This window comes from Molossus molossus, unplaced genomic scaffold (assembly GCF_014108415.1).
Source record: "Molossus molossus isolate mMolMol1 unplaced genomic scaffold, mMolMol1.p scaffold_m16_p_17, whole genome shotgun sequence".
NCBI lineage: Eukaryota > Metazoa > Chordata > Mammalia > Chiroptera > Molossidae > Molossus > Molossus molossus.
This window is the reverse complement of record NW_023425352.1, coordinates 51,509,513-51,537,358: the sequence shown is the minus strand read 5'-3', so window position 1 is coordinate 51,537,358 and position 27,846 is coordinate 51,509,513. Positions and strand designations below refer to the sequence as shown.

The 27,846-nt window shown below is 50.1% G+C and overlaps 1 protein-coding gene across 2 annotated transcripts in view; it reads left to right on the top strand.

The window, feature by feature from the left end:
- The window catches only part of LRRC20 (leucine rich repeat containing 20), a 55,775-nt gene that overhangs the window by 15,723 nt on the left and 12,206 nt on the right, over nucleotides 1-27,846 (top strand). For both annotated transcript variants that reach the window (XM_036266017.1, XM_036266018.1), the window contains exons 3-4: nucleotides 21,007-21,156; nucleotides 24,961-25,128. In XM_036266017.1, coding sequence (XP_036121910.1) covers nucleotides 21,007-21,156; nucleotides 24,961-25,128 — 318 coding nt within the window. The remainder of the gene's footprint in view (nucleotides 1-21,006; nucleotides 21,157-24,960; nucleotides 25,129-27,846) is intronic.

Below are 27,846 nucleotides of genomic sequence, written 5' to 3'. Positions count from 1 at the left end.
TACGCGCCCTTAGCGGGAACCGAACCCGGGTCTCTCAGGACCGCAGGCCGACGCTCTAACCGCTGAACCAAACCGGCCAGGGTGGACCACGAAACAAAGTTTCTCTCTATTCCAAGAACTGCCTTCAGTACTAAAGCTCTTCTCATCCCCTCCGCAGCCCCTCCGCACCTGAGGCTTGGGGTCCAGACAGGCCCCCCGAGCTCCATGCTGACCTGGACACAAAGAGGCAATGCCAGGCCACAGCGTGGCATGAAAGGTGTGCAGGAACCACCTCCTTATCTGCTTTGACAGTGGGCTCAGTCCCCGCCGCGGCCCTCGTGTCCCCTTCTCTGGGGCCAGTTTAGAAGCAGCTGAAACTCCACCAGTGCCCCTGCAGGGCTGACACCAGTCATTCACCTCTGAACTGAGAAGGGTACCCCAGTCCCAGGCCCTGCATTTCTGCACCACAGGCTGCCAGTGCGCTGCCAGCCTGGCTCCAGTGAAGCCCGGTCTCCGGAGGCTCCACTGGTTTTCTTTTCCACGCTGGCCGTTTGCCTCTGAATGTTCCCCCACCCACACCCCATCTCCACCCATCTTCACTCTGGTGCCCATAATCGCTCTCTCTGGAACCTAAGGTCCAGAAAGCACCCACGCCTAGGGCACCCGGAGAATGGGCTGGCCCTCTCGGTACCCTGGTTTGACAGATGAGGAGGCTGAGCCACAGAAATGCGAAGTGACTGCCAAGGTCACCCAGTGAGTCCTCCACAGAGCTGAGACTCAAGTCCAGCCTTCCTGACTCCCAGGTCAGGGCTCCTCCCGCCACCCCACAGTCCTGTCCCAACAGTGGCTCCATGGGCGCCCTGGGTGTCTGCCACTTGCCAGCTTTCCTTGCGCCCAGTGCCCTAAGCAGCCAGCACTCAGGTGGCTTTTCCTGGAAGATGCACACAGTAGAGCAGCACATGCACACATGTACCAGGGATGCACTCAGGAGTGTCCGTGAGCGCTGCTCTGACAGTCCTGCACGTCCACGAGCGGTGGCATGGTTGACACATTGTGGGTGGTCAGCTGGTGTCTTGAGGCTTTTTCAGGACTGCTTATAGCAGTGATGGGAGAAGACCTCAAAGCCCTAAGGTTGTGGCCCAGGTCTCTGTTGGGGGTCCCTGAATCTCCTTCTAGGACTTTGGAAGCTCCAACAGCCATCAGCCCCACCTGCCCCCATTTCAGCCCTACCGTGGACTGCAGACTTCTGGACAGAGGGGGGAGGATAAGAGTGGGGGTCGGTGGCGGGCAACTGTAAGCACAGCCAACCCGTTCCTCGGGTTCCTGTTTACTGCAGCTGCCCTACAAGTGTCGGTGCTCCGAATGCCGGACGAGTGGACAAGTTCCTCGGCCTGTGCGTCCTGTCTTCTCTCTTTTGTTCTCCCTGCTTGTCATTCTGTCTGTGGAAATCACCCAGCTGTAAGACTGGTCCAACCCTGAGGGGTCTCCAGGGAAGCCCAGCAGTTGGTGGGTTCCCTGTACAGAGAGGAGACTGAGACCTAGATGACACAGTGACTTGTGGAGGTGCCACAGCCCTGGAGACAGGCCGCTGGGGAGCGGGCTGATTGCATGAGTTGTACAGTACTTGCAAACATAAAACGCACTAAGTAAGGATGAGTTCCGCTTCTCTCGTCTTGAGTGGTGAGCACACTGCACGTTACTTCAGCGCCCGTGCTAAGGGGGTTGCCTGGAAGAGGTGGCATTTCAGCTGAACCTTAAAGGATGGAGCAGGTTTAGGGGTGCAGGTGTGGGACAGGAGTGAGGGGAAGGTGTTCTAGGTGAGGGTGTCTGAGCAAAGGCTTGACAGCATGAGAGCCTTGTGACAACCCTAACAAGACTGTGACACGGAAGAGTAATGGGAGCCCCGGTTGGGGGGGCAGAGGTTGGCTTCAGATCCCGAAGGGCTTTGAGTGTACCTTAAGTAGTTTTTACAGTGAAGTCCTATCTTACACAGGGGTTAGGTTCTAAAGAGAACCTAAAAAGGGAAAATCATCTCGAGTCAGAATGACCCATGAGTAATAATGAGCTCACACTTCTTTAATGCCTACCTTGTGTTAAGCTGTCCCCTTTGCTTTACATGGGTCTCATTCAGACCTCAGCACAACCCTGTGATTTAATCACCACTCAGACTATGAAGTGGCTGCTGCTATTATCCTCACTTTCCAGAGGAGGAAACTGAGGCACAGAAAGGCTGAACAACATCCCCAAGGGAGGGATTTGAACCCAGGCTCTCCAGCTGCAGAGTCCATGTGTTTATCCTGTGTGATGACAGACTTTTGATGGCAGGGAGCCAAGTGAAATTGCTGGCTTGCAGATAGCAAACTCAGGTAGGGAAACGCGTACCTTCAAACACTAGCGTCACACCCAGCATCTGAAGCAGCGTTTCCGTAAGTTAAACGGGGAGCAGTGGGGAGCCCCTGGCAGTTTCTGAGCAAGGAATGACATGATCCAGGTGAGATTGGGAGGATCCCTGCGGGACACAGGATGGATGTGAGACCAGAAAGGAAACCAGGGAAGAGGTATCATCCATGCGCCAGGCCTGTGCTGGTGTGGTTTGTTCTGAGGTGGGCCACGGAGGAGACAGGCAAGGAAGGCGAGCCTGTGAGTGGGGGTGGGCAGCTGATTTGTTGTGGGGACGTACAGTTTGAAACCTAGTCACAATGTAACCGAAATAAGGAAGTCTGGGACTTTTGGGGTGGATAAGGGAATTCTAATGAGTTAGGGGTCCCTGAGGGACACCCCTGAAGAAATGCATAGCAAGGGGGCTGGAAATTTAGGTATAGCTAACTCTCCTTTTTTTTTTTTTTTTTTTATCCTCACCCGAGGACACTTCTGCATTTATCTTCAGATAGAGCGGGAAGGAGAGAGGGAGGAAGAGAGAGAAAGAAACATCAATGTGAGAGAGACACATTGAGTGGCTGCCACCCACTCGACCCCAACCAGGGCCGGGGACAAACTGCAACCGAGGTACATGCCCTTAGTGGGAACCAAACCCGGGACTCTCTGGTCCGCGGGCCGACGCTCTAACTGCTGAGCCAAACCCGCCAGGGCTAGGCATAGCCAACTCTAAGTGGAGACAAGTACTGCTGCCCCAGGTTGTTGTGTCTGTCTCAGCCCCCATCCTAAATCTGGGGTCCCTGATAGCCCCAGTGCATCCTTCACCCCTCTTCCAGGACAGACCCCAGCTGCCTGGCTGCTCTACGTGTCACTGGTACTTGAGGCAGCATTTAAAACATTTTTTATTTTATTTTTAATCCTCACCCGAGAATATATTGATTGGTTTTAGAGAGAGAGGAAAAGGGAGAGAGACAGAGAGAGAGAATCACCCATGTGAGAGAAACATTGATCAGTTGTATTTGTGTGTGCCCCTACCAGGGATCGAACCCTTTTTGGTGTATGGCACAATGCTCTAACCAACTGAGCCATGAGCCACCTGGCGGGGGCGAGGCAGCATTTTTGAAGGTGAAGAGAAATATTCTTTGAAATCATTTGGATAATTATGCAGCTTCAAAAAATGTATGTTGGCAGAACAATGAAAACGTTCTGCCTCTGAGAGATAACCAAATAGAAAATTTTGTGGCATCCAAAGCCTGTCTAATGAACAAAATAGACCCAGAGACATAGTAGTAGGGTACAGACTGACAAACCTCAGAAGAGGGGGATGTGGAGGGGAAGGGAAGAGATAAACCACAGAACTTATATGCATGTATGCGTAACCATGGACATAGACAACCATGCTGGTGGGGGGGGGCGGGATCGGGAGGAGGATGTCACTGGGGGAAAAAGGAGAAACATCTGTAATAAAAATAAATTAATAAATAGATAAATTTTAAAAGGCTTGTGTTGCTCAGATATGAAAGTGTTAGCCTTAGGGAGGTGATCTATCGAGGCTGAGGCATTGATTACAGTCAAATACTTCCAGAAACACGAACATGGCTCTGGCTGTGAGGTAGCCCAGGACACGGGTACATGACACGGGCCTGGCAGAGCCAGTCATTCGGGAATAGAGCCCCCAACAAAGCCCCAAGCTGTAAATGTGGTGACGCCGACCTAGACGAGTGATCTCTGCCTTCCTAGAAGTTAGGAAATTGTGGCTGATTCTGAGACAGGTGCTGCAGAGAAGCTCATTACCTTTGAGATGAGGTTGCATTTAAGAGCCTTTTACTTGGCATCTGCCTCATCTCAGTTGACTGTTTTGTTAAGACACGTGTTTTTGTCATGCATCAGCTTGTTCCCAGGACTCCTCATTGTCAAGTTCACCTCAGCAGAGTGTATTCACTGTATCCTGTGCCTGTCTGTGTAACACTGTGCAGAGGATGAGAAGGCGAGAGGAGGAGAACTGATTATTGAGCTCTGGCAGGTGTCCCATTAGGCCCTGTACTTGCTGGTATTTGTGCCTGGATTGTCCTTTGCCAAGGTCGTTCCATGCCCTGTTCTTTCTCGTCATTCTTTTCTCAGTTAAATGTCGCTTCCTTCGAGAAGCCCTCCCTGACCACCCTCCCTGAGGTTTGCCCCGTCCTTGCCTCAGTTACTGCTCTCATTACGCTGTTTTGTCTTCTTGCGAGAGTATCCCTGCTTGACTTTCTCCCAGCTGTTTGTCTCTGCGTTCATGGCTGCTCTCCCCACACTAGAGTGGAAGCATTTTGAGGTCAGGATTCTATTTGGCTCACCACCGTATCCTTGGGCAGTGATAGCATGTACTGGGGGTTTGGGAAATTTTGTCAAATGAATGATCGCACCTGACTTTCTCACCTGTTTTCATATTTCTCATGGAAGGGGAAACTGAGGCTCCATGAGTGCAGTGGGTTGCCTGGACTCTCACTGCCAGCAAATCCTGTGCTGGAATTTGAACTTGAGTCTGTTGACTACTCGTGCCCTCTGAAACATGCCATCCGCCTCAGTGGGGCCTAATCCCTGCCCTCAAGGAGCATTCCACCCAGCCAGGAAGAGTGACGAAAATATGTCAATCACTCTCACATCAGACACGCAATAGGTGCCTGATAGACACAAACATGTCAATCACTCTCACATCATACACGCAATAGATACCTGATAGAGACAAACCTGTCAATCACTCTCACATCAGACACGCAATAGGTGCCTGAAAGAGACAAACATGTCAATCACTCTCACATCAGACACACAGTAGGTGCCTGATAGAGACACAAACATGTCAATCACTCTCACATCAGACACGCAATAGGTGCCTGATAGAGAAACACTCTCACATCAGACACACAGTAGGTGCCTGATAGAGACAAACCCGTCAATCACTCTCACATCAGACACACAGTGGGTGCCTGATGGAGGCAGCAAACACGTGTCAGGGGCTCAAGGGCCGGAGCATTTGCATCCGTTGAGGACGTGAATAAAGGCTTTGTGGAGAGGCGGCATTGAAGCCAGACTTCATAATGTGGTGGTGATGGGAGAGTAGGTTTTTGAGGCTAATGGAGTAGAGCCAGCAAAAATAGAGGTGGGAAAATGAGAAAGTTTGCAGGGAACAATGAGAGCCTGGCCCAGCCAAGGGGTGGGAGCTTCGGTGAGGAGTCAAGAGGGATTTCTGAAAAGGGTGGTCAGAGCTGGGTCCCTCTGCAGGAATGCCAGCCTATAGAGGGTGAGTTCATCTCATGTGACATAGGGGTCCTGAAGGTTCTTGAGTGGGAAGAGGTGTTCAGGTAATGGTGGTGGAGGGTTGGGGGCAGGGTGTGGGGCCAGGGAGAGGGAGTCCTCAGTAAAGACAGGGCCATGATCATTGTTAGGGTGGATTCCAGGGTTTTAAAGCCGGTTTCAGATGACAGTAAAACATGTTAGGATGATCACATTTTGCTGTTAGAGGGCATAGTTCTGGCCATGTATGCAAAACCTAGATAGATAATAGCTGACTCTTTCTCCATTCCCCAAAAGAGCATTCGTACCCCCATTTTACAAAGAGGGTTCCCAAGACCAAGCTTCCCAGTGGGGAGGAGTATAGCTATGTTCAGAAGTGTTGGCCCAGCTCTGTGCTGCCTGAGGGGTGGTCAGCAGGAGTTTGCATGGTCACCCTTATGGATCCTGGAGGTGAGTCTGCAGATATTGACCAGTTGGGAGAATATGGTCCAGGATAAGCTTAGTCCTGAAGGTAGAGGTAAGGTGGTTGGGGCGCCCTTCCTGGGGGAAGTGGGGCTGGGCTGGCGGGAGGTTTTATGGGGGCAGAGAGGAGAGGGAAGGGGGTTACAGACTGTGGGAAGGGTGTGAGCCACGTCCAGGTGGTGAGTGAGCTTGAAGACTGGCAGGCGGATGGGGAGGGATGTGCTGCTGTTGGCCAGGCACTGGTGTTGGGCTGGGTGACGCTGAGCGCAAGATGCTCGGAGGCGTTTGCTTGGCTTCCTGGGTCCATTCAGTCAGCCTGCTGTGACCTGAGAAAGCCCAGTTACTGCTCGGAGAAAGCATTCTTTATAGGGCTGGATTCCTTACTGTGTCAAACCCTGAGTGACTGTCTAAGGAAGGAGGAGGTGTTATAAAAATCCAGTCAGTCAGTAACTGCGCAGTTCTCTGTCTGGGGCACTGACTTTGCTCAGTAAGCAGTCTCCTCAGCTGTCAGCCTTGGCCCCCTCTCCCTCTGCTCTGCTCAGAGGTGGGCCCCAAGCCAATTGAACTTTCTGGCATCTCATCACCCCTGGAGATGCCCACATGTACACATGGGCTCCTGCCCTGTGGCCAGCAGCCTCAGCTGCCCCAGGTCAATCTTGAGGTTTCTCTGCCCTGCAAGTCAGAGCAGGGAAATCTACTCTGGGGTGTGCATTGGCCCTAGTATGGATCGGGCATAGTGCTGGGCACTGGGGGTCTGGGGAGGATGAAAGATGAAAAGACACTGTCCTTGGCAGCAGGGAGCAAGTGTTTGCCTCCCACTGACCACGTACATGTGTCATTCATGATTTTTGCCATGTCAGAGGGCCAGCTGTACTCTCATTCATAGGTGGAATAACATGGTCAACTCGTGAAGCTGGGCTGCCCTGGTGTGAAGCTTGGCTTTACTATTCACTACCTTTGTGACCTTGGGCAAGTCATTCGATTTCTCTGATCAAGTTAAGTCTGATCTGAGTTGTCCCAATTTCCTCATCTCTAAAAGTTTCTTACATTCTAGAGTTTGTTGTGAGGATGAAACTTCTGTAATGCCCATAAATGTGTAGAGTGGTGGCCAGCATATACTTGCTGCTATAAAAGTATTAGCTATGATTATTGTTACTTAACATCTTTCTTTAAGTGAATTTTGCTTAAATAAAATTTAAAAAGAACTTTGTAGAATTACTATAAATGGAAAATTGATATCATTTTTTATTAACAGTTGATAGCCATAAAACTAAATGTGAAAACAAAACACTGTTATGAAACCTTAGTTATATATGTTGGGTGTAAATCTGCTTCCCCATTAAAAAGCAGGTAAAGCAAGGACTAGAGGGATGCTGACCAATTTTGGATTGAGAATTTGAAATGGTACTTACTCATTGTGTGGCTCATTGTCATTCATTCTAGGATCACTATCTAAGTCCCGCTTCTCAAAGTGTGGTCCAAGGACTAGCAGCATCAATATCACCAGGAGGTTTTAGAAATGCAGATTCCTCGGCCCTACTCCAAACCTGCTGAATCAGAATGTGCATTTGAGAAGTTTGATCTGTAATTGCCTGTTTTTTTACATTTCGCACTTGGAGAGTTCATTCTCTGTACTTGACAAATGAGCAGCTTAAGGCCTGAGAGTGACCCGTTCCAGGTCACTTGATGAGTTAAGTGCAGCAGCAGATCAGAATTCAGGTCTGCAGACTAGCTCTGTAGGGCAGCATCCTCCAAAGGAAGTCAAGCTCCACCCCTTCTTTATGTCCTATGTGACCTTGAGCAAATTCTTAACCTCACTGGACCTTAGTTTCCTTATCTGCAAAAGGGACTGATAATAACACCCTCCCTCAGAGGTTGTTGTCAGGATTAAAAGAGATGATGCTCAGTCAGTGGTCAGTGTTGGCTGCTGTTATCCCTGTAGAACTCAGGGCCTGCCCAGGCCTCTCCAAGGTCTGGCTCAGCGAGCGTGTGGCCTCTGCTTGGACCAGCTGTGGTTGCCCAGAGCTGTTGGTAGCCACACTGTTGATATCATTGTGGCTGTTATTTCTATTCTCATTTTTTCTTACTTGTTAGAAATGAGTCATTGATTAAATTAAAATAATTTAATGTTTCAGATCGGTGGCTGTGTCATTTGTCTGTGTTTTAATTAAATTATATTTTAATTAAATATAAGATTTTTTAAAGGTGGTTGGCTGTTTGCCAGGAGAAGTAGAGATTATTTTGGCAAGTCCTAGATCCCATAGTAATACCCACAATTCTCTCTCTGCCGTGAGGTTGTTGGAATAAGCGACTGCCAGGGATCCTCTTCCTCCCTCAGGAAGCAACAGAGCTGAGCACATCCTTGTGAATTTTCACATGAAAAGAATGTCTTTGCATCGGCAGCATTTCCTATGTACTGAGCGCACACCGTCCGCCATGCGGTGCGTTCAGCCCCTCGTGGACATTTTATTTTATGCTCAGAACAATCTGTTATTTGGATCATCTTGTCCTCATTTTTTCTTAAATGGAGGAATAAGTCTCATACCATCCAATTCACCATTTTAAAGTGTAAGGTTCTGTGGTTTTTCAGTATGTTCACAAGGCCGTGTAACCATTACCACAATCAATTTCAGAAGATTTCACCCACCCCCAAAAGAAACCCCGTACCAGTGAACAGTCTCCCTACTTCTCCCATTCCCCCGGCCCCTGGCAGCCACCCATTTACTTTCTGTCCCTGTGGACTTGCTGATTCTAGACATTTTAGATAAGTGGAATCCTACAACATGTGGCCTTTCGTGACTGGCTTCCTTCACTTAGCATGATGTTTTGAGGTTTATCCATGTTGTATCAATATTTCATTCCTTTTTTATGGCCAAGTGATATTCCAAGTCATACCACATGTTGTTTACCCATTCCTCAGCAGATGGACATTGGAGCCCTTTCTACTTTTTGGCTGTTGTGAATGGTGCACCTGTGAACGTACACGTACAGGCTTTCACGTGAATTTTTGTTCTCATTTTATTGAAGGGGACACTGAGGCTGGGCGAAGTAACTTGCTGAAATCCCACAGCAGGAAAGCCCCGGCTCCAGAAAAGTCTCAGTTTGGATCTCAAGGAAGAGAGAGCTCAAGGCCCACGCTGCAGCCACCTCTTCCTTTTTGGGTCCCTGGCTCCTGGGTGGTTAGGGCATGTCCTGATGTTGGGTGTGATGGCCACTGGCTGAGTGGGTGGGGGGCAGAAGCTGAGCTTTGTTCGCTGAGACGTGCTCCGCAGTCACAGGATTTGCTGGAGCGGTTGGGACCTCTGCAGTAGGGGTGAGAAAGCACCTTGAGAGTCTGGATTCCCAGGTGTTCAGCCTTGCTGCTGGGTTGTAGGCTGCGCTCTGCCGTAGCCCCTCTGAGTGTGGCCCTTGTGGGATTTCAGCCCCATTTCCCTTGTCCCCATTAAGACCACTCTCCACTGACCCAGCCTTCTCAGCACTGGAGGGAAAATCTTCCCCATGAGTAGCTGGATTTAGGGATGTTACTTTCTTTAAACTGAGGATGTCTGTAAGAGTAAAAAGTGCTTGTTGTAAAAATATCACACAGTACAAAGATCTATAAAATAGGAAGCAAAAGAAACAACTCCCCTAAACCCATGGCCGCATTCATGGTCTCCCCAGGTTCCCAGAAGATGCCATGCCCATCCCCCTTATCCTGAGTGCCTTTCTACCTTTCTCTCCAACTACCTGCCAGGGCCCAGGATCAGGGCTGTTGTGGTGGAGGTTTCCGGGTTCCTGTGGTCCTCAGTGAACACCAGCAAAATCCCTGGAAGTAGTTCTCCAGGGAAAGGGATTTGTCGGGAGAGGGCAGGGCCTGGGCTCCTGTTTGTCTCAAACCTTCTAGAGCTAGTTAGCTCTATAAACACTGTGCACAACTAACGGAAAATCCAGCCCACGTGTGGTCCCAGTCCTTGATGACTGGTGGTTTCCCTCGCCCCCTGGATCCCGCACCTCTGGCTTCAGGGATCAAGTGGCATTTCGGAGACTGGCAGCCCGAGTCACAGAGGTCCAGCTTTTCATTTTCGTTTCTTACGCCAGGATGCCAACTAGCACTGAGCTCTCGAATGATCCTGGAGGTGCTGGGAGTTTGATCTTCTGGAAGGGGTGCTGGCTCTTCCCAGCAGGCCCAGGTCTAAGTTTTCATTTTCATGTTTCAGGAAAATCTGTTTTCTTTGTATCAGCCTCCTGAGTGAGAGTGCCATCCCCCTTGGCTCCTCTGTTCTGATGCCCCCACGCAACCCCACGTCTTATCCTATTAAATGGAGCTCTCTCGGGGTGGGGCAGCCAGACAGCCTGGCTTCAGATCGCAACTCTTCTATTTCCTCACTCTGCCTTAGTTTCCACAATGTAAAATGGGATGAACATAGTAGTACCTACTCTGTGAGGTTGTTAAACTAGATAAGATGTGTCAGGTGCTTAGAAAAGTCTCGGGCACATTAGTAGTGCCATATAAGGGTAAGCGTGATTCTATTGCTTTTATTTATTTTTTAGGACTGTCCTCTGCCCATGGCAGTAAGAGTAAACACAGACTAATGTTGTGCCACGGAAAGACCATGGCTTTGGAATCGGACTGCCTGGGTTCAAATCCCAGCTCTGTACTCACAGGCCTGGGGAGCCAGCTTCACCGAGCTCCGAGCTCCCGCCGGAGTGCATGTTCTAGCATGTTCTAGTATGTTCTAAGGCACGGCAATTCAGAAACACCGGGCTGCAGCTTGGGCCTCTCTTGACAGGAGCACCAGCCAAAGCGCCTTTGCTCAGTAGAATAATGGGGTCACACAATGTCCGGCCCGGCTGAGACCCCCCCAGATCCCGGAGTTCTAACCTCCACTTACAGAAGAGGAGATAGAGCTGTTTCCCTGAGACCCCTGGCGGCTGGAGCGGAGGGGCTGGTGAAGGTGCTGCCCCCGGAGCCCAGCCTAGGCTGCTCCCACCGAGGGTCACTGCACCGCCTTAGAGCCAGAAACACGAAAAGGCACGAGAGAAAAATGAAGAAACAGTTGCTCTCTCTTGAAATAGCCTGGTCTGAGGGGAAGTGGGAGGCACACAGGACAAAATAACTTTCCATGAGCGAGTAACCCAGAAGCCCCTGCGCAGGCATGGACCAGCCAGCACTCAGCAACTGGGAGTTCCCCTCCTTACTGTCTCCATTGCCGTTCTCCAGGGCCACCTAACCCACCCTCTCGCCAGGGTCGTCAAACCCGAGCTGGCACCCGCGTTGGAGGGCTTGTTCAAACAGGTGGCTGGGGCTTCTGATTGGAGGTCTGGAGTGGGGCCTGAGAATGTGCGTTTCTGACAAGTTCTGGAGTGAGGCTGATGCGGTGGGTCTAGGGACCCCACTTTGAGAGTCACTGATTTGGACTAGCGCTGGGTACTGAGAGTGGTCCCTGTGCCTGCATGGTAGAAACGCAGGGTCCCAGGCCCCGTCCCAGACCTGCGGCATCAGAATCCTCACCCCAGAAGGATCCCCACGTGATTGTTACTGGGAAATTTGGAAAATATGGGGTAAATGACCTCCAGTCTCCTCCTAACCCCAACATTCCATAAAAAAAAAGACATTTTGTGAAAATGACATTCTGGCTGGGATGAGGTCACTTGGCCACATATTCCTCCTGTAGCCTTGGCAGCCTCGCTTCTTGGCCAGGCCACGGAACCCAGAGTGCCTGCCAGCCCGAGGCCCTGACTCTTTCTTTCTTTCTTTCTTTTTCTTTATTGATTTTAGAGAGAGGAAAGGAGAGGGGGAGAGAGATAGAAACATGGATGAGAGAGAACATCGATTGGCTGCTTCCTGCATGTCCTCCATTGGGGTTTTGGCTCACAACCTGGGCAAGTGCCCTGACTGGGAACTGAACTAGCGACCTCCTGGTGCATGGTCGACACTCCAACCACTGAGCCACACCGGCCGGGCCTGACACTTACTTTCTATGACTTGGTTGACAGGGGCTTCATGACCCTCTCTGCTTTCCCCTACCGGGCCCTGTCACCAGGCCCACCTCTCAGCAGGGACTGGGCAGGGGTCAGAGCTCTGTCTTTCTAAGAAACAACTCAAACTTGACCCAGCTCTCCTGACTTCTGGCAGAATGTTGTTTACTTTGTGGATGTTTTTGGTCTTGCCCTTGTTCTGCCCACCAGTTACTTTTCATCAGGCATTCATTAGAATTAACAAGATAACCTTTAATGAAGGGCCCATGTGTTGAATCAAAAACTTCTTTATTAGCACAACGTACTGTCTTAATTAGAGGTTTGTGGAGATGCAGTTTGGCCTTCTTGCAATAATAATGATAATTATAAGGATAATTATGCCTTGTGTTTATTACAGTGACTTCCCCCAAGCATCTTGTTCTCTACTGTCGCTCACGTATCAGCAGTGGGAGCACTGGGGGAGGTGTGCTTGAGTCCAGTTTTTGGTGTTACCTGTGGTCACTCGTACCCCTGAGCCCCTGTTGGGTGTGGGCATGCATGCATGAGTCATCAAGTAGCATGAAATAATTCTAGTGCCAGAGCCTTCCTGTGTGAGGAACTGAGCAAGGGTGAGGCTCCAGGAAACTGGAGAAGGCAGGGCTCAAAGGTGGGGTCTCAGAGGGATGAAAGTCATCTGGGCCTTGGCTCTTGCCATGTCCACACCTGGGTTGCCTTCCTTCTCTCCTCTCTGACCCTAGTGATCCTTCATTCATCAGTGCCCAGCCTGAATCCAGGGCAACCAACTATTCTGAGTGGTCTGGGACTGAGGAGGGGTCCCCAGGATGCAGGGCTTTCAGTGCTGAAATCGGGGACATCCTGGATAAACAGACACGTTGGTCACCTTCCTGGAATCTTTACATTCAGATTCTTTGTTGTCCACCATCTTACCCAAATGACCTTGGGCAATTTACCTATCAACACGGACCTCGGTTTTCTCCTGTGAAGGTGACTCATGGTTCTTATGGGAATTTAATGTGTTTATATATGAAAAGTGTCTAGTACCGTGCCTGGCATGTAGTGAATACTCAGTGACGTTAGCGATGGCTGTTTGGTTGAGTCGAGTGAGAACTTTGAGATGACCCGGCCTCCGTCTGGTTCAGGAATCCGCTTTGTGGTGACGGCTGCTTGATCACATCCGGTGGTGCAGCGCTCACTCCCTCACACGGGAGCCTGTCGTTATGCCTGGTGAGCTGTTCCTTGTCCCGCCAGCTCTGAGGACCCGTAGAGAATGGCACTCTCTTATTAAGACATCTCACATATAATGAACATAACAGTCTGAGGAATACAGTAGACCCAGACACATGGAAGTAGGGCACAGACTGACATCCCTCAGAAGAGGGGATGGGGGGTGGGGGGGCGGGAAGAGATAAACCACAGAACTTATATGCATGTATGCATGACCAATGGACATGGACAACTAAGCCGGGGACAGGGTGGAGGGGGTGGGGTGGGGGGTGCCAATGGGGTAAAAAGGTAAAATATCTGTAACAAAAAAATAAATAAAAATTCATAAAAAAAATAAAAAAATAAAAAATAAAAATAAACTGCTACAAGCACTTGGTGCTGCAGCCAAAAAAAAAAAAAAAAAAAAAAAAAAAAAGACATCTCACGCTCCTTGAGGATGATTCAGCTGTCTCCAGCCTGGGTCTTCTCTTCCCTGGGTGGGTGCCCCCCCCCCCCGGTGGGCCCTGGCCCCCAGCCACACCGTGGCTGTATCCCTTGGAAGCAGTTCTGTCTGCCCCTGTGGGCCCCAGGGCTGGCATTGAAGCTGGCTCAGCTCGGGCTTCTCTCTACTGCAGACAGGTATAGTGCATATAGAGGGTGCCCATCCTCTGAATTAGACCTGGAAGGAAATCTCCGGAGAACAGAAGGTGATGGCTCATAAAGAAGGCTGAGGGCCACTTTCTCCCAAGTCACAGGCTCTGAACTGGAAAGGCCTATGGGAGTTTGAAGCCAGGGCCTGGTACCCCACTGAGGGGCTCAGCATAAACTCCCCTTTTTCTGGCTAGCCTCAAGACAGGCAGCAAGGCATGTTCTTGACTCAAGGGGCAGGATGGTAGGATGGTTAGTGCCCCTGGCTTCCTGATCAGCCTAATCTGCATTCAAGTCTTACGCCCTTATTTTTAGCTGTATAACTTTGGCCAGGTCACTTAATTGCATTTTCCTCATGTGTTCAGAGGGGATAGTTTTTACAACCTAGCACATGTATTATTATTATTATTATTATTGTTCCAACCCCCCAGGGAATGGACATGAAGTATTTTTCTTCATGTGCACAGATGGGAAGATGACTAGCAAGGCTGAGATTTGCTCCTGCAAGTCTGGAGACTTGGTTCTCCACAGTCTTGTCCCAGGGATCATGGACAACCATTCCCAAGAGCCTCTCAGCTGGGATTGGAGTCCACGTGCTATGGCCTGCAAGGTGCAGGGTGGTTTGCATCGCACCCCAGCCGGGCCCGGTGAGGAATCCTTGGGGGCCTTCGCCATCAATGCATCCAGACTGTTCTGAGGAGCAGCTTCCTCGTGCATCTGTCCCACATGCACACCGCCTCAGAGGCAGCTCTGAGGTCAAAGGATGGAGGGAACAGATGGAGTCCCAGTAAGAAAAAGAAATCAGAGAAGTCACAGGGCACAATGCAGAACGGTGCATGGCACACAGTAGGGCCTTAACAGCTATTTGTGACGAGTAAGTGAAAGCAGCAGATGTGGGTACGTCCAGGGCCCTCGGCACCCTGCAGGGGTGAGGCAGTACACCTCTGTAACATATGGTGGCTGGCCAGAAGGCTTCAGAGGGCTTGTGTTGCTTGGATTGGAGACTGGAAGAGTTGGGGTGCTGTAAGGTTAGGGTGATGGGAGGAATGAGGCTCTGGGCTGGGCATTTCTGGGCTGATCTACTTGGGGAAGTCAGCTGCTCTGAGGACCCTTGGAAATAACTTGAATGGTTTATGGGATTATGTCTCTTCTACCTTTGCTGTGAATCTACACTCTCTGTGTGATTCCTCGGGGATGCCCGAATCCTGAGTTCCATCTCATAGCTTCTGCTCCAATCCAGTCCACAGAACTGCTGTCATTCTTTCGTGGGTCTGCCTTGCCCTGTTTCTCTAACTGATGAAGAGCTGCTGCCCTCAGGGTATCCTTGAATTTGCCAGGTTATTTTTTCAATAAAAGCTATTTTTATGATAAATTTATAGTTTAATTTTGAAAGCAAAGTGTCACAATATATACTTGAAAAATATTTTTTAAAATATGTAGTGGTACTTTACTTATTTTATGTAAAATAAGCAAATAGTGTGACTGTGAATAATAAGAAATTGCTCACATCTTTTGTAAGGACCATTTAACAATCTGTTGTTGTTTTTTTTCCTTCCTGTCGTCTTTCCCAGGCTTGCATACTTTGTAACCTAGTTGGAATTACAGGGTACATATAATTTTTATATTCTGCTTTAAAAAACTCTAAATGCGTCTGACCAGTGTGGCTCAGTGGTTGAGCATCAACCCATGCACCAAGAGGTCACGGGTTCAATTCCTGGTCTGGACACATGCCGAGTTTATGGGCCCCATCCCCAGTGGGGGGCATGCAGGAGGCAGCCAATCAATGTCCTCTCTCATCAAAGTTTCTCTCTCTCTCCCTCTCCCTTTCTCTCTCTCTGAAATCAATAAAGGGGAAAAAAATTAAAATAAATAAATAAATAAATAAAAATAAAAACTCTAAATGCTATAACTTGAACTATTAAACAAGAAAAACAATCAACAGACATAGGTTGATAATATTATTTAAGGAGCTTTACCAACATTTGGGGGTAAAACAATGCCATAACTCCAAATAGATAAATAGCAAGAGAGCCCTAGCCAGTTTGGCTCAGCGGTTGAGCGTCAGCCTGTGGACCAGAGAGTCCCTGGTTCAGTTCCCACTAGGGGCACGTACCACAAAAAAAAGAAAAAGAAAAATAGCAAGAGATATGAACAGGATTTTCCACAGGGAAAATAAAAAGGGTTAATGAACTATGAAAGATCATCTCATCATTGAAAGAATTGCAAATTAAAGTAAGGAATACCCCTGATCATGTTAACAAAGATTTTAAAAAATGATCCCCTTATTTGTTGGACAGAATATATGTATATTGATATAAATGTTCTAGAAAGGATATTGGCAGTACATAGCAGGAGCCATGTATTTGTTTACTGATTATCTTTTTCTTGCTCGTGAATATCTTATGTCCTTTTCCCATCTCTCTCTGGTCTTAGTTTCTTTTAATTGAAAAATATTGAGCATTTTAAATAATGAAGATAACTATGTGTCCTACTTATAGATCCTCTTTCACAATCTGCTGCTTGCCTTTTTGTTGTTGTTTTTTAAATCCTCACCAGAGGATATTTTTACATTTATCTTCAGATAGAGTGGGAGGGGGAGAGAGAGAGAAACATTGATGTGAGAGAGACACATTGATTGGTCGCCACCCACACGACCCCAACTGGGGCCGGGTATGAACTGCAACTGAGGTACATGCCCTTGGCCAGACTCGAACCCGGGACTCTTTGGTCCACGGGCTGACGCTCTAACCACTGAGCCAAACTGGCCAGGGATTTTTTTTTTAAGCATTCAGGTGTTTTATAGATTTTATACAGTTAGGTTAGTTGATCTGTTCCTTTGTGATTCTTTTATAGCTCTTAGATGTGAAAGTCATCCTCACATAAGAGGTTGTATAAATGTTACATTCTGATTTTTTTGGTTTTGATTTCAAAAATATTTAAAGTGTAATTCGATGTAGAGTTTATTTTGATTTTTAGGTTATTGAGAGTCTCTTTTTTTCTTTTTCCAAAATTGTTAATTGGTTATTCTAACATCAGTTATTAATCCTTCCCTGATTTATCTGTGAGGCCTCCTTTAGCATTTATTAAACTATGACATCATTTATGGACCAAATTTTATGGGCTATATATTTTGTTTCTATTATCTATTTTTTTCTCTTTTGAAATTATTGTAGCCTTATAATATTGGTTATCACCCCATCTTTTCTTTTAAGAGTCATGTTTGCTTATTCCTCAGTTGAAATTTAAAACCATTTCATCACTTAATATAAAAAGTTTTGGGATTTGAGTAGAAATGATATTGAACAATCTATAAATCAATTTCTTAAAAAAAATCAACATGCCCTGGCTGGTGTGGGTAAGTGGTTAGAGTGTTGGCCCATGACGTACCAAAGGATTCTGGGTTCAAGGGCACGTACCTGGGTTGCAGGTTTGATCCCTAGACCCAGCCAGGGCGTGGGCAGGATCAGTGTGTGGGATCAATCTCTCACACTGCTGTTTCTCTCTCTCTTTTACTCCCCTTCCCTCCCTGCTCCCATTCTCTCTAAAAATCAATGGAAAAAATATCCTTGGGTGAAGATTAATAAAACAAACAAACAAACAAAAAAATCAACATTATTTCAATATTTTGACTTGTCATCAATGAACATGTTATAGCTTCACATACAAATTTTTTTTTTTTTAGTTTTATGGAACCTGCCCACTTTTTATTTATTTTATTTTATTTTTTAAATTAAATTTATTGAGGTGACATTGGCTAATAGGATCATATAGGTTTGGGGTGTGGATTTCTATGTTACAGGATCTGTATATTACACTGTGTGCCCACCATCCAAAGTCATACCATCTTTCGTCACCATAGATAAGGACCCCTTCACCCCCATTACAATCTAGTTTTAAAAACATCTTTGTGAACTGTTCTACTTTTAATATTATTCAGATTCATTTTTTATTATGACTATCATATTATTATTGCTGTTTGGAATAGGATCCTTAGAAACTATATTTTCATTGCTGGCATATAGGAATATTACTGAATTCTGCGTGTCTATTTGGATCGGCCACTTTGCTGAGGTCTATTTAATTTGAGTTGTCAGATGGCTTTGGATTTTTGAAGTTACACAGTCATTTCAAATGCACATAATAATAATTTTGTCTGTTTCCATTGTTTATGTTTTCTATTTCTTTGGCCAGAACTTCTAAGACCATATTCAGTGATGCTGGTGATGGAAGGCATCCTTTTTGGCTCTTTGTATTAAAGGGACAGCTTCCGATGTTTTCCTTGATGTTGCTCCTAGCTTGTAGATCCCTCGCTTCCACCCAATGGGCTGATATGATTTACAGCAATCACCACAAAGACCCCCTGTGCTTTGGCACAAAGTACTAGGGGACTTGTTGTTTGGAAGGGTTTATTCTTTCTAGAATTCCCAGCCTGCCCTACACTTGGAGCCCACAGAGCTGATCCAGTTCCAGCCCTGATCTCTTCTGAAAGCCTCGCTTCCTGGGATTAATTCCCCCTGCAGACTTCACATTCTCTTCTGCCAGCCCCACCTGCGGATATAAGAGCTGGTGGTTACAGCAGCAGGGCCGGGCTCACCTAGCGCAACCCTGGCCCAGAGGAGCCAGGAAACACTTCTTCCCAGGATGCCCTAGAGAGGACCTCTGTGAACCCTCTGTCATCTGGACCTTTGTCTTTACCCCACTTGTCTCCTTTTTTTCCTCACCAGCTCAGGGAGGTCAGCAATACCCTGCCTTGCCCCGAGCCTGCTAGATCTCTGCTGGCACCGTGCCCTGCAGTCTTTCCAGACCAGTGGGAAAGCAGAAACAAAGGGCTTAATACAATACAGGATGAAGAGGTTTCATTCGCACTATATGAGACTAGGAGGCTGGAGCAACTGACTGCTTATGGCAGGGAGAGAAGGCTTCTTGGAGGAGGTGACATTTGAGCTGGTCTTGGAGCAAGAGAAGAAATGCTAGGGGGCAGATGAGGGAGAAGGGCTTCTATTCTGTTTCTGTAGCTTGGCATTATGTTGCTGTTCAGAATAGGGTCTTTAGAAACTTTCTTCTCTTGCTGGCATATAGGAATATTATTTATTTCTGTGTATTTAATTTGGAACAATCTTCGAAGGCTTAGAGGCCTGGGGGAAGCCTGGCCTCTTTTTGGGAAAAGACAAGAGTTTGCTGAGAGAGATGGGGCAGTACTGAGCTGGTGAGTACTCCTGGGGTTCAAGGCTTGGGAGGGTGATCACCAGTAATGGGGGCACTTAGGGAAGAGAGAAATAACATCTGTAGTAGTACTGCTACATTCCTGCCAGGCACTTTATTTAGTACTTTATATTACATTTACTTTTCCTGACAGCCCTGCTAGGTGGATAACAATATCCCCATTTTACAGAGGAAGAAACAGACTTAGGGAACTTACATGACTTAAATGATCATCCTCTCTTGACCTTCATGCTTTGAGTGTCTCCCTGCTGCCATATATAAAACAGCTTTATCGATATATAACACATACCCTACAATCCAACCATCTAAAGTATACAATTTAGTGGCTTTAATGTATTCAGAGTGTTGTGCAACTGTCACTACAATAAAATTTTAGAACATTTTCATTACCCCACAAGGAAACCTGTGCCCTTTCGTCTTCATCCCACAATTCTCCCATGCCCCCCTCCTTAGGTAACCACTAATCTACTTTCCTCCTCTATGTATTTGCCTATTCTGGATATTTCATATAAATGACCTCATTAAATATATGGTCCTTTGTGACTGGCTTATTTCACTTAGTATCATATTTTCAAGGTCCTTCAATGTCATAGCATATATTGGTACTTCATTTCTTTTCATTGCTAAACATATTCCTTTTTTTTTTTTTTTTTAAGTTTTTTTTCTTTATTGGTTTTTTTTTAGGGAGAGAGGAAGGGAGAGGGAGAGAGAGACAGAGACATCGATGAGAGGGAACATCAATTGGCTGCCTCCTGCATGCCCCCACTGGGGATTTGGTCCACAACCTGGGCATGTGCCCTGACCAGGAATCGAACTGGTGACCTCTTGGTGCTTGTGTCGATGCTCAACCACTGAACCACACCGGCCAGACTAAATGTATTCCTTTTTATGGAGATACCACATTTTGCTCAGCCATTCAGCATTGACGAGCATTGGGGTTGTTTCCATGATCTGGCTGTAATGAACAACGCTGCTTTGAGCATCCATGTGTAAAGTGCTTTTGTGTGGACACCTGGTTCGGTTTCCGTCGGGCATGCACTAGGAGTGAAACTGCTGGGCATATGGCAGTTCCTGAGGGACGGCCAGACGAGTCTCCACGCAGCTTCCCGCTGCCTCTTGTGCCAGGCTTTCTTACCTTCGGAGTGACAGGGCTGGGAAGAAGGTCACACCACACATCTCTGTGAATTGCCTGTCTTTTTTTTTTTTTTTTTTTTTTTTTTATCCTCACCCGAGGATATTTTTCCATTTTTTGTACAGATAGAGTGGGAGGGAGAGAGAGGAAGGGAGAGAGAGAGAGAGAGAAACATCGACGTGAAGGGACACATCGAGTGGCTGCCACCCACACGACCAACCAGGGCCGGGGACAAACTGCAACCAAAGTACGTGCCCTTAGCGGGAACCGAACCCGGGTCTCTCCGGACCGCAGGCCGACGCTCTAACCGCTGAACCAAACCGGCCAGGGCTGAATTGCCTGTCTTTAAAGAAGCGGTCTGTTATACAGTGCTCGGGAGACTGCAGCTTCACGGTTGAGTCTTTGATGATTCCTTAGGGGCTCGTGGGTTTTGCGGGGCCTCAAGGCCACTGCCGTGAGTGCTGGGCATCACTGTCCGCAGAGCTCCGCCTTCCACGTGCTGGCGGGCAGGCCGTGCTAATAGAGAAAGTGCCGGAATAAACCCTAAGGTTCCGGGTACGAGGTAGGGGCAGTGTGATTAAGGGTGATGAAGGCTCCTGGAAGGGGAAGGGCAGGGTTTCAAGCCTGGTACACGGGGGACAGGTGGAAGGGCAAGGAGGCTGGGAGGGGACACCGGTCCGGTCAGCATGGTTTGGGGCAAGTCCTTGGGCCGCTGTGGCTGCTGATTCTGGTCTGTCTTTGTTCTTTGGCTACAGATCTAGCCGAGTGCAAGCTGGTTTCTTTCCCCATCGGCATCTACAAGGTCCTGCGGAATGTCACGGACCAGATCCACCTCATCACGCTGGCCAACAACGAGCTCAAGTCCCTCACCAGCAAGTTCATGACCACATTCTGTCAGCTCCGAGGTAGGTCTGGTCAGCTTAGGCCAGGGGGCGTGGCCAGCTCTTGTCCTTAGGCTGCGACCCTACTGGGAGTGTAACCAAGGCCAACCCCGACAGCTGGACCTGGGAAGTCATTCCCAGGGGGAGGCTTTGAGGATGAACCCGTGTCCTTCCTGAGGCTTGGAAATCTCTGTCATGTCTGCCTCCCTGGCTGTGAATCAGGTTGGCTAATGGTCCAGGGTGTGGGTCCTGGAGTGATTCTCTTATTCTGAACAGACCAGTGGGGTGCTTGGGTTCTGAGGCCCAGGAGAAGTATTTCTTGGTGATTGAGCAAGCCCCCCTGGCCCCCCATCTGGCATTGTTCTCCTGTGCTGCTCTCAGTTCCGGAGTGTCGATGCTCCTGCTGGGCACACACAGAGCACGCGGACGGGGGCTCGGCAGAGGGATGGGCAGCAGGCCAGCAGGGGGGCATTACAGACCCGTTTGAAATGGCTCCTTCGATGGACAGGCAGGGTGCAGTGGCCACTCCAGTGCCCAGTCCCCTCTCCACAGAGCAGGCCCTCCCTCTTTCTCAAGAGTCTGGTGCCACTCTGCCACCGTGGGATGGAGCCGCGACCTGGGCACTGGCATGTGTCTGCGAAGCGGTGGAGCAGGAGCGTGGGAGAGCACGGGAGGCATAGCCTTGCTCGAGGCATGAAAGGGTCTAAGAGCCTGTTTCCAGAAACCAGGGTGTAAAACGCTGATGGAGCAGGAGGAACTCAGCAAGCATATCTCACACTGCCAACTTAAGGCTTCCTACAGGAGGTTTGGGCATTGGGCAGCGCCCAGAGGGGAAAGGGAGGTGGGAATGGGCAAACCCAGCTGAGAGACAGGAAGCAGCTTGTACAGTGATCAGGAGGGAGCTACAGGCAGGACCTGGAAAGACCGGTCGGTACAAACACAAGGGCAAGAAAGAGACATTGGTCTTTGTAATTGTTTCTGAGTGAAGCTCACAAGGCTCGTATTTTTACTATGAAAGCGATAAAACCCTAGATTTAGCTCAAGGGCCACCAGTTGGGAGACTCTCCCATCGCCTCATTTCAGGCATGGAGAAGGAAGGTCAGGGAGAGAGGGGACTTGTCCAGGTCTCAGCACTGTACGCCCTGGTTGCCCTCCACACAGGCCAGGGCTGCCTCTCCAGGACACTGCCTTAGCCCAAGGGTCTCCCAGAGCCGTGCGTAGCCAAATGGAATGGGCCGCTTGCTTTCCAGAGGAGGATAGAATAATAGAAAATGGATGATGGGGCTTGGTGGAGCCCCTGGGAAGGGCACAGCAGGCAGGGAGGCTTCCTTTGGGTGAGAGGAGTTCATCTGGGCTTTCCTTCATTCACCCTGCCCTCGAGCTGCTGCAGTCCGGACCTGTAGGAGGCTCAGAAACAAAGGCCTCTAGACCAGTTCTCTCCCTGAAGGAGCCCAGGGTTGTGGAACAGACTCATCAACAACACCAAGGGCTGTGGTACTAGTGTGGACAAAACACTGGGGCTGCTGGGAAGAGGAATGAATTCTTCCCAAGAGTGGCGTGGGCAGTGGGGTGAGTGTGGGAGCAAGGCTTTCAAAGGATTTGACGTTTGCTAAAGACTTGTGGGTTGGTAAGCAGGCCCCCTCCAGGGAGCCCACGGATGAGAGTCAGAGAAATGTGCTTAGAGACCCATACATGCCTCGGCCCTGAATCACAATACGCTTTCGGTCACTAGTGTGTTGAAGGATACAGTTTGAACTCCCTGCTGTGTTGCCGGAGCCTGGGATTGCCAAGGGAAGGCTGCGGTGTGCCCTGCAGGGAGGGGCTGGAGCTGAGCATCCACCCGGTTCCCACAGAAACAGCTCTGGGCCCCAGGCTTTGTTGTGGTTTCTCTTTCAAATAGAAAAACCGTCACCTTTTATGTGGGAAGGGGAGGCTTGAATAGGACTAGCTGGGCTCTTCACAGCCTGCCAGTGTCCTCTTCTGGGTTCTTGACAGAGGAGGGGGCTGCATGGCGTAGGGGAGAGAACCATCTTCCAGCCCCCTGCCTGCCAAGTTGTCTCCTGTGGGCGCCCTGGCGACTGTTTTCTGCCAGCCCCGTGGCCCCCTCAGAGCAGGGTCATCTTTAGTGATTCCATCTCCTTAATGTCCTTCACCCATTTGTGGCAGGAAAGAGCAAGATCTGGGAAGGACAGTGGCACAGATGGAATCGGTCTAGAGGACAATCAGGTCCCAGTGTCTGGCTGTGGCTCTTTTGTCCCCTCTTTTTCTGTGTTCCCATCTCCCCACTTCCTCTCCACACAACTCATTCAGCTCTTCTTACTGAGGGTGTCCTGGGCCTGCCAGGCCAAGGCGTGTGAGACAGGCCTGCAGAAATGAACAGACACCCGGATGGGAACTGCCGGGGCTGCTTATTCAGAGCGGCCCTTGCAGGGGAGTCAGCCCCTGGACTCGTGTCCAAGGCAGCAGAGGAGCTGGACGCCGGCCCTGGAGGAAGGAGAAGGCTGCGGGTGGCCTGATGGGAGGCCACTGGCCCGGGGACGCTGGGGCAGGCCCACTAGCAGGGGGCCTCCAGTGGGATCGGTTAGGGTATGTACTTGCCTTTCTCTGGTTGGTGCTAAGTCAGAAGTGGGGACAGAAATGAAGGAAACTGTCAGTAATCAAGTCCTGGCCATTCGGAGCCAGTTGTTAGAGGGTATTATCTGGCTTCCCGGATTGTTTGGCTTTCTGGGTTGTTGGTAGAGATAGCGGTCTGACCAGTTTGACCCAGCACACTAGCTTCCTGGTAGTTACTGGACCAATGGGTTGGTTTCCCAGGCAGGTTGCTGCAGGTTGGAGGTCAGAGTTCAGTTTTTACAGTTGGTCTGGTCATGGTCTGTGTGTATATTCAGTTTCTCACAGGCTGTCCTTCCTTCCTTCCTCCCTTCCTTCCTTCCTTCCTTCCTTCCTTCCTTTCCTTCCTTCCTTCCTTCCTTCCTTCCTTCCTTCCTTCCTTTTCTTGTCATTGTAAATCCTCTCCCGAGGATATTTTTCCCATTGATTTTTAGAGAGAGTGGAAGGGTGGATGGGGGGCACAAACATTGATCAGTTGCCTCCCACACAACCCTGACTGGGCCCAGGATCAAACCTGCAACCCAGGTTTGTGCTGTTGACTGGGAATCGAACCCGCCACCCTTCGGTTCGTGGGCCCACGCTCTAACCGCTGAGCCAAATCGGCCACGGCCACAGCCTGCCTTTCAGCGCCCTCGGCGGCTCCTCCTGAGCGCCTGTCCCGCCCGGCGTGGGCGCAGGTGAGCAGTAGAGGAGAGCCCACGTGCACTGGGTGCCAGCCCTCCGGCTCCGTGGGAGGGTTTCACATGCCCTCTCAGCACCGGTGTTTGGAGGGATAAGGAGACAGCCCTAGACCTGGTTCTTGAGGAGCTCGCGGTCTCTCGGGGGAGAGCAGACAGCCACCCGATTACGTGAGGGGTGCGGCCGCAGGCGTTCGCTCAGCGCCGTGTTCTTCCCCACTTCCTCCTTTGCTTCAGCCCGTCGGGTTACTTTTCTGTAGCTGATGGCACTTAGCAGAGGAAGAAGGAGAGAAGAGGGCGCAGTGCTGGGAAAGCCGGGCAGCCGTGGAGCTTTGCCGTGGCCACTTGGGCCCTGGTGTCTTGGTTTCAGTCTGGGATCAGGCAGGTCTGCTCTGACCAGAAAGCACGCGTGTTCTGGTTCCCTGAGCATGGCCTGCCGCTGACGTAGCGGGCCCGGGAGGGGCCACCGAGTCATCCACAGGCTGCTGGCAGTGGTCTCTTGCTCTCCTGCTCACCCTTCCCGCCCTTCCCCCATACGCAGAGCTGCGCCTGGAAGGGAACTGCCTGCACCGCCTCCCCAGTGAGGTCAGTGCCCTGCAGCACCTCAAGGCCATCGACCTGTCTCGGAACCAGTTCCGCGACTTTCCTGAGCAGCTCACCACCCTGCCTGCACTGGAGACCATCAATCTGGAGGAGAACGAGATCGTGGGTGAGTGGACACAGCCCGTCTGGCCCCTGCATCCCCCTCTGTCACCACTGCCTTCCTCCAGCTCCCTTTCTGAGTGCCGCTCACAGGCCTCACGGGGCACAGCATGGGGCTGTGGAGTCACACCTTCACAGGCACGAGGGCAGTGAGGCCGGCCACCTGCTAGGGCTGGGTGGGACACGCTTCCAACTGGCAGGTAGGATGCTTCAGCGTTCCCGTGGCGAGGCCTGAACTAGCTGGGCCCCAGGCTGTCCTGCCACACCTCTGTCTGCCAGCCTCAGCTGCCTCTAAGACCCGTCGGCTCGGACCCTCTGTACTTTACCCCTACCTGAGTCCCTGGCTCTCCCTTCCTGGTTTCCACAGTGAGCTCTTCACGATTAGTAAGCAGGGCCACAGGGCAAACATGTTGGGAACACCCTCTCTGCCTTCCATCTGTGCTCCCCCCAGGAGGCCAGCGGGTCTCCCACTCCAGTCTGAAATATGCCTTCTGTAAACCACAGACCCCAGCGCCCCGGGCTTTGCTGAGGTCGGGTATGTTCCTTTCCACCTTTGCAGCAGTTCTGTCCTTCTTGATCTCACAGGACCTGAGCAACCTCTCCAGCTGCTGTTTAATCTCCCCAGGGAGAACCCAGCACTCAGCAGCGTCCTGCTCAGCTGCCTTCATGCTCAGGAAGCCCATCTCCAGCTGCATTTCACCCTGTCTCACGTGGCCCCCAGTGTTGATGGTGTTAATAACAACTGTCTTCAATTAGCTTTTATTTTCATAGCCATTATGCCATTTGAGTAAAAGCAAAACTCTCTGGTGGTTTGGAGCTGCTTGGTGGGGAGTGGCCTGCCCCGTGCGGTGGTGAGCAGCCCACCTGTCAGAGACTGGCCCTGGCTGGGCAGGAGGTGGATCAGCTAACCTCTGAGGTTCTGCGTTCATTCTTTTACAGATGAGTAAACTGAGGGGCAAAGAGGTTGCATAGCAAGACCACAGACTTGCCAGGATGAGAATATTTGATTTTAAAACTCAGCCCTGCGCCTGGAATGGGGTTTCCTTGCCTGGCCTCTGGGAGGATTGGGGGGGTGGGTGGGGGGCTCTGGTTCAGTCTTACCCTCCAAAGACCAGGATTCCTGAGTGGTTGCCCCTTGATTGAACCCCTGCTCACCTGGGTCCCTGTGCCATCTTTAAGCGGAAGCAGCGTGCTCAGAAGTGCCTTTTCACTGAGAGGCTGTCCCTCCTGTCTGTCCTGACCACCCAGGGTCTTGTCCTAAGCCCTTCATTCCCAGCGGGGCCCTCCTTGCTGGGCCCTTCCTCTCCTGCCTTGTATTCCTTGAGGTCTTTCCGTTGCCTACATTTCCTTCTGCTGCGTATCCAAATGGGGCAGTAACCGTTCGGGACTACTATAGGCTGATGCCAAGAGCAGAACCAGGCGTGTAGTTGCAAGCAGGCAGGTTAGGACAAGCGCCCCCTACTGGCTTCCCCCCTCCTAACAGCGGCCTTTGAAGACTCGTCACCTCTCTGAGCCTCAGCTTCTGCTCAGCTTTCAAGTGGAGGTTCTTTCCCCCGCCCCAAAGATGGCTTTCCCAGAGGAGCAGGGCGAGTGGGCATCTAGGTGAGCTGTGATGTGAAGAAGTGACTTTCCCAGAGCAGGCAGTACAGGGTGGCATGGTTCCCCAATCCTTCCCCTCCCACAAGCATGACAACACCCCTCAGTAGCAAGGGCTCCCAGAGCCACGTCGGCTGTCTTGGCTTATTCTCTTATAGACAGAGCTCGGCCTTTCTGCAGTGACAGTAACAACTCCACAGGGGCAAGCATCTTCCATTTTAACAAGAACGCTCATGCACAGGCCCATGTCACCAGAGTAATCATCCCCTTTGACAGATGCAGAAACAGGCACTAAGATTCCCCTAGGTTTCATGGCCAACCGTCTGTCGCACACCGGGCCAGGTAAAAGATATCAGCCACTGAGCCGTTTCCCAGTCAGTTCGACCTGTGACCGAGCCCCCTGCTGCGCAGCCTGTGCCAGGCCTAGAAGATATGGAGATGCTGGGAACGGCCCCGTCCCTGGTTATCCCCAAGTATCCAGTGGCTCCTGGAGGCGCCGCACTGGTCCCAGGGCCTTCTCCACTGTGGGAGGTGGTGGGTGTTCTCCCCAAGCCTCCAGGTGGACAGAAGGGGCCCATGGAGCTGTCATTCCCTTGATGGGATCCCCTCGCTTCTGTTTTCTACCTCTCCCTGATCTTTCCTCGTTACTTGGATGGCTTCCTAATTCCCAGTTCGTCCCAAGGTTCTGGGGTATGGGATGGTCCCTGTGTTTTCCAAAGGCCAGGCCACAGCCTTCATAGCCCAGATGGCGGGGGAAGGGCTGTGCTCAGAGCGAAGAGGTGCGGGCTGCACAGTCCTTCATCGTGGAAATAGCTTCGCACTGGCTGACACTGACCTCCTGCAGGATCCCGTTGGATCATTGTAGGAGGGGCTTAGCATGCCTCGTCATGGCTTATTTTCCCCTTCGGAGCCCTCAGAGGGTGTTGGAAATTCTGTTAATTTTGAGAAATAAATTTGAGGAACATGAGTTCTCTAAAGCTTTAGGTCAGTAAGTAGAGGACAGGGAGCTCTGAACACAAGCTCCCGAGTACAGAAAACGCACTCTGAACGGACCTCCCCAGAAGATGCATCAGGCCTGGCCCAGGAAGACCTGGAAGCTTGCAAGGTCAACTCCATTACCTTTATTTAT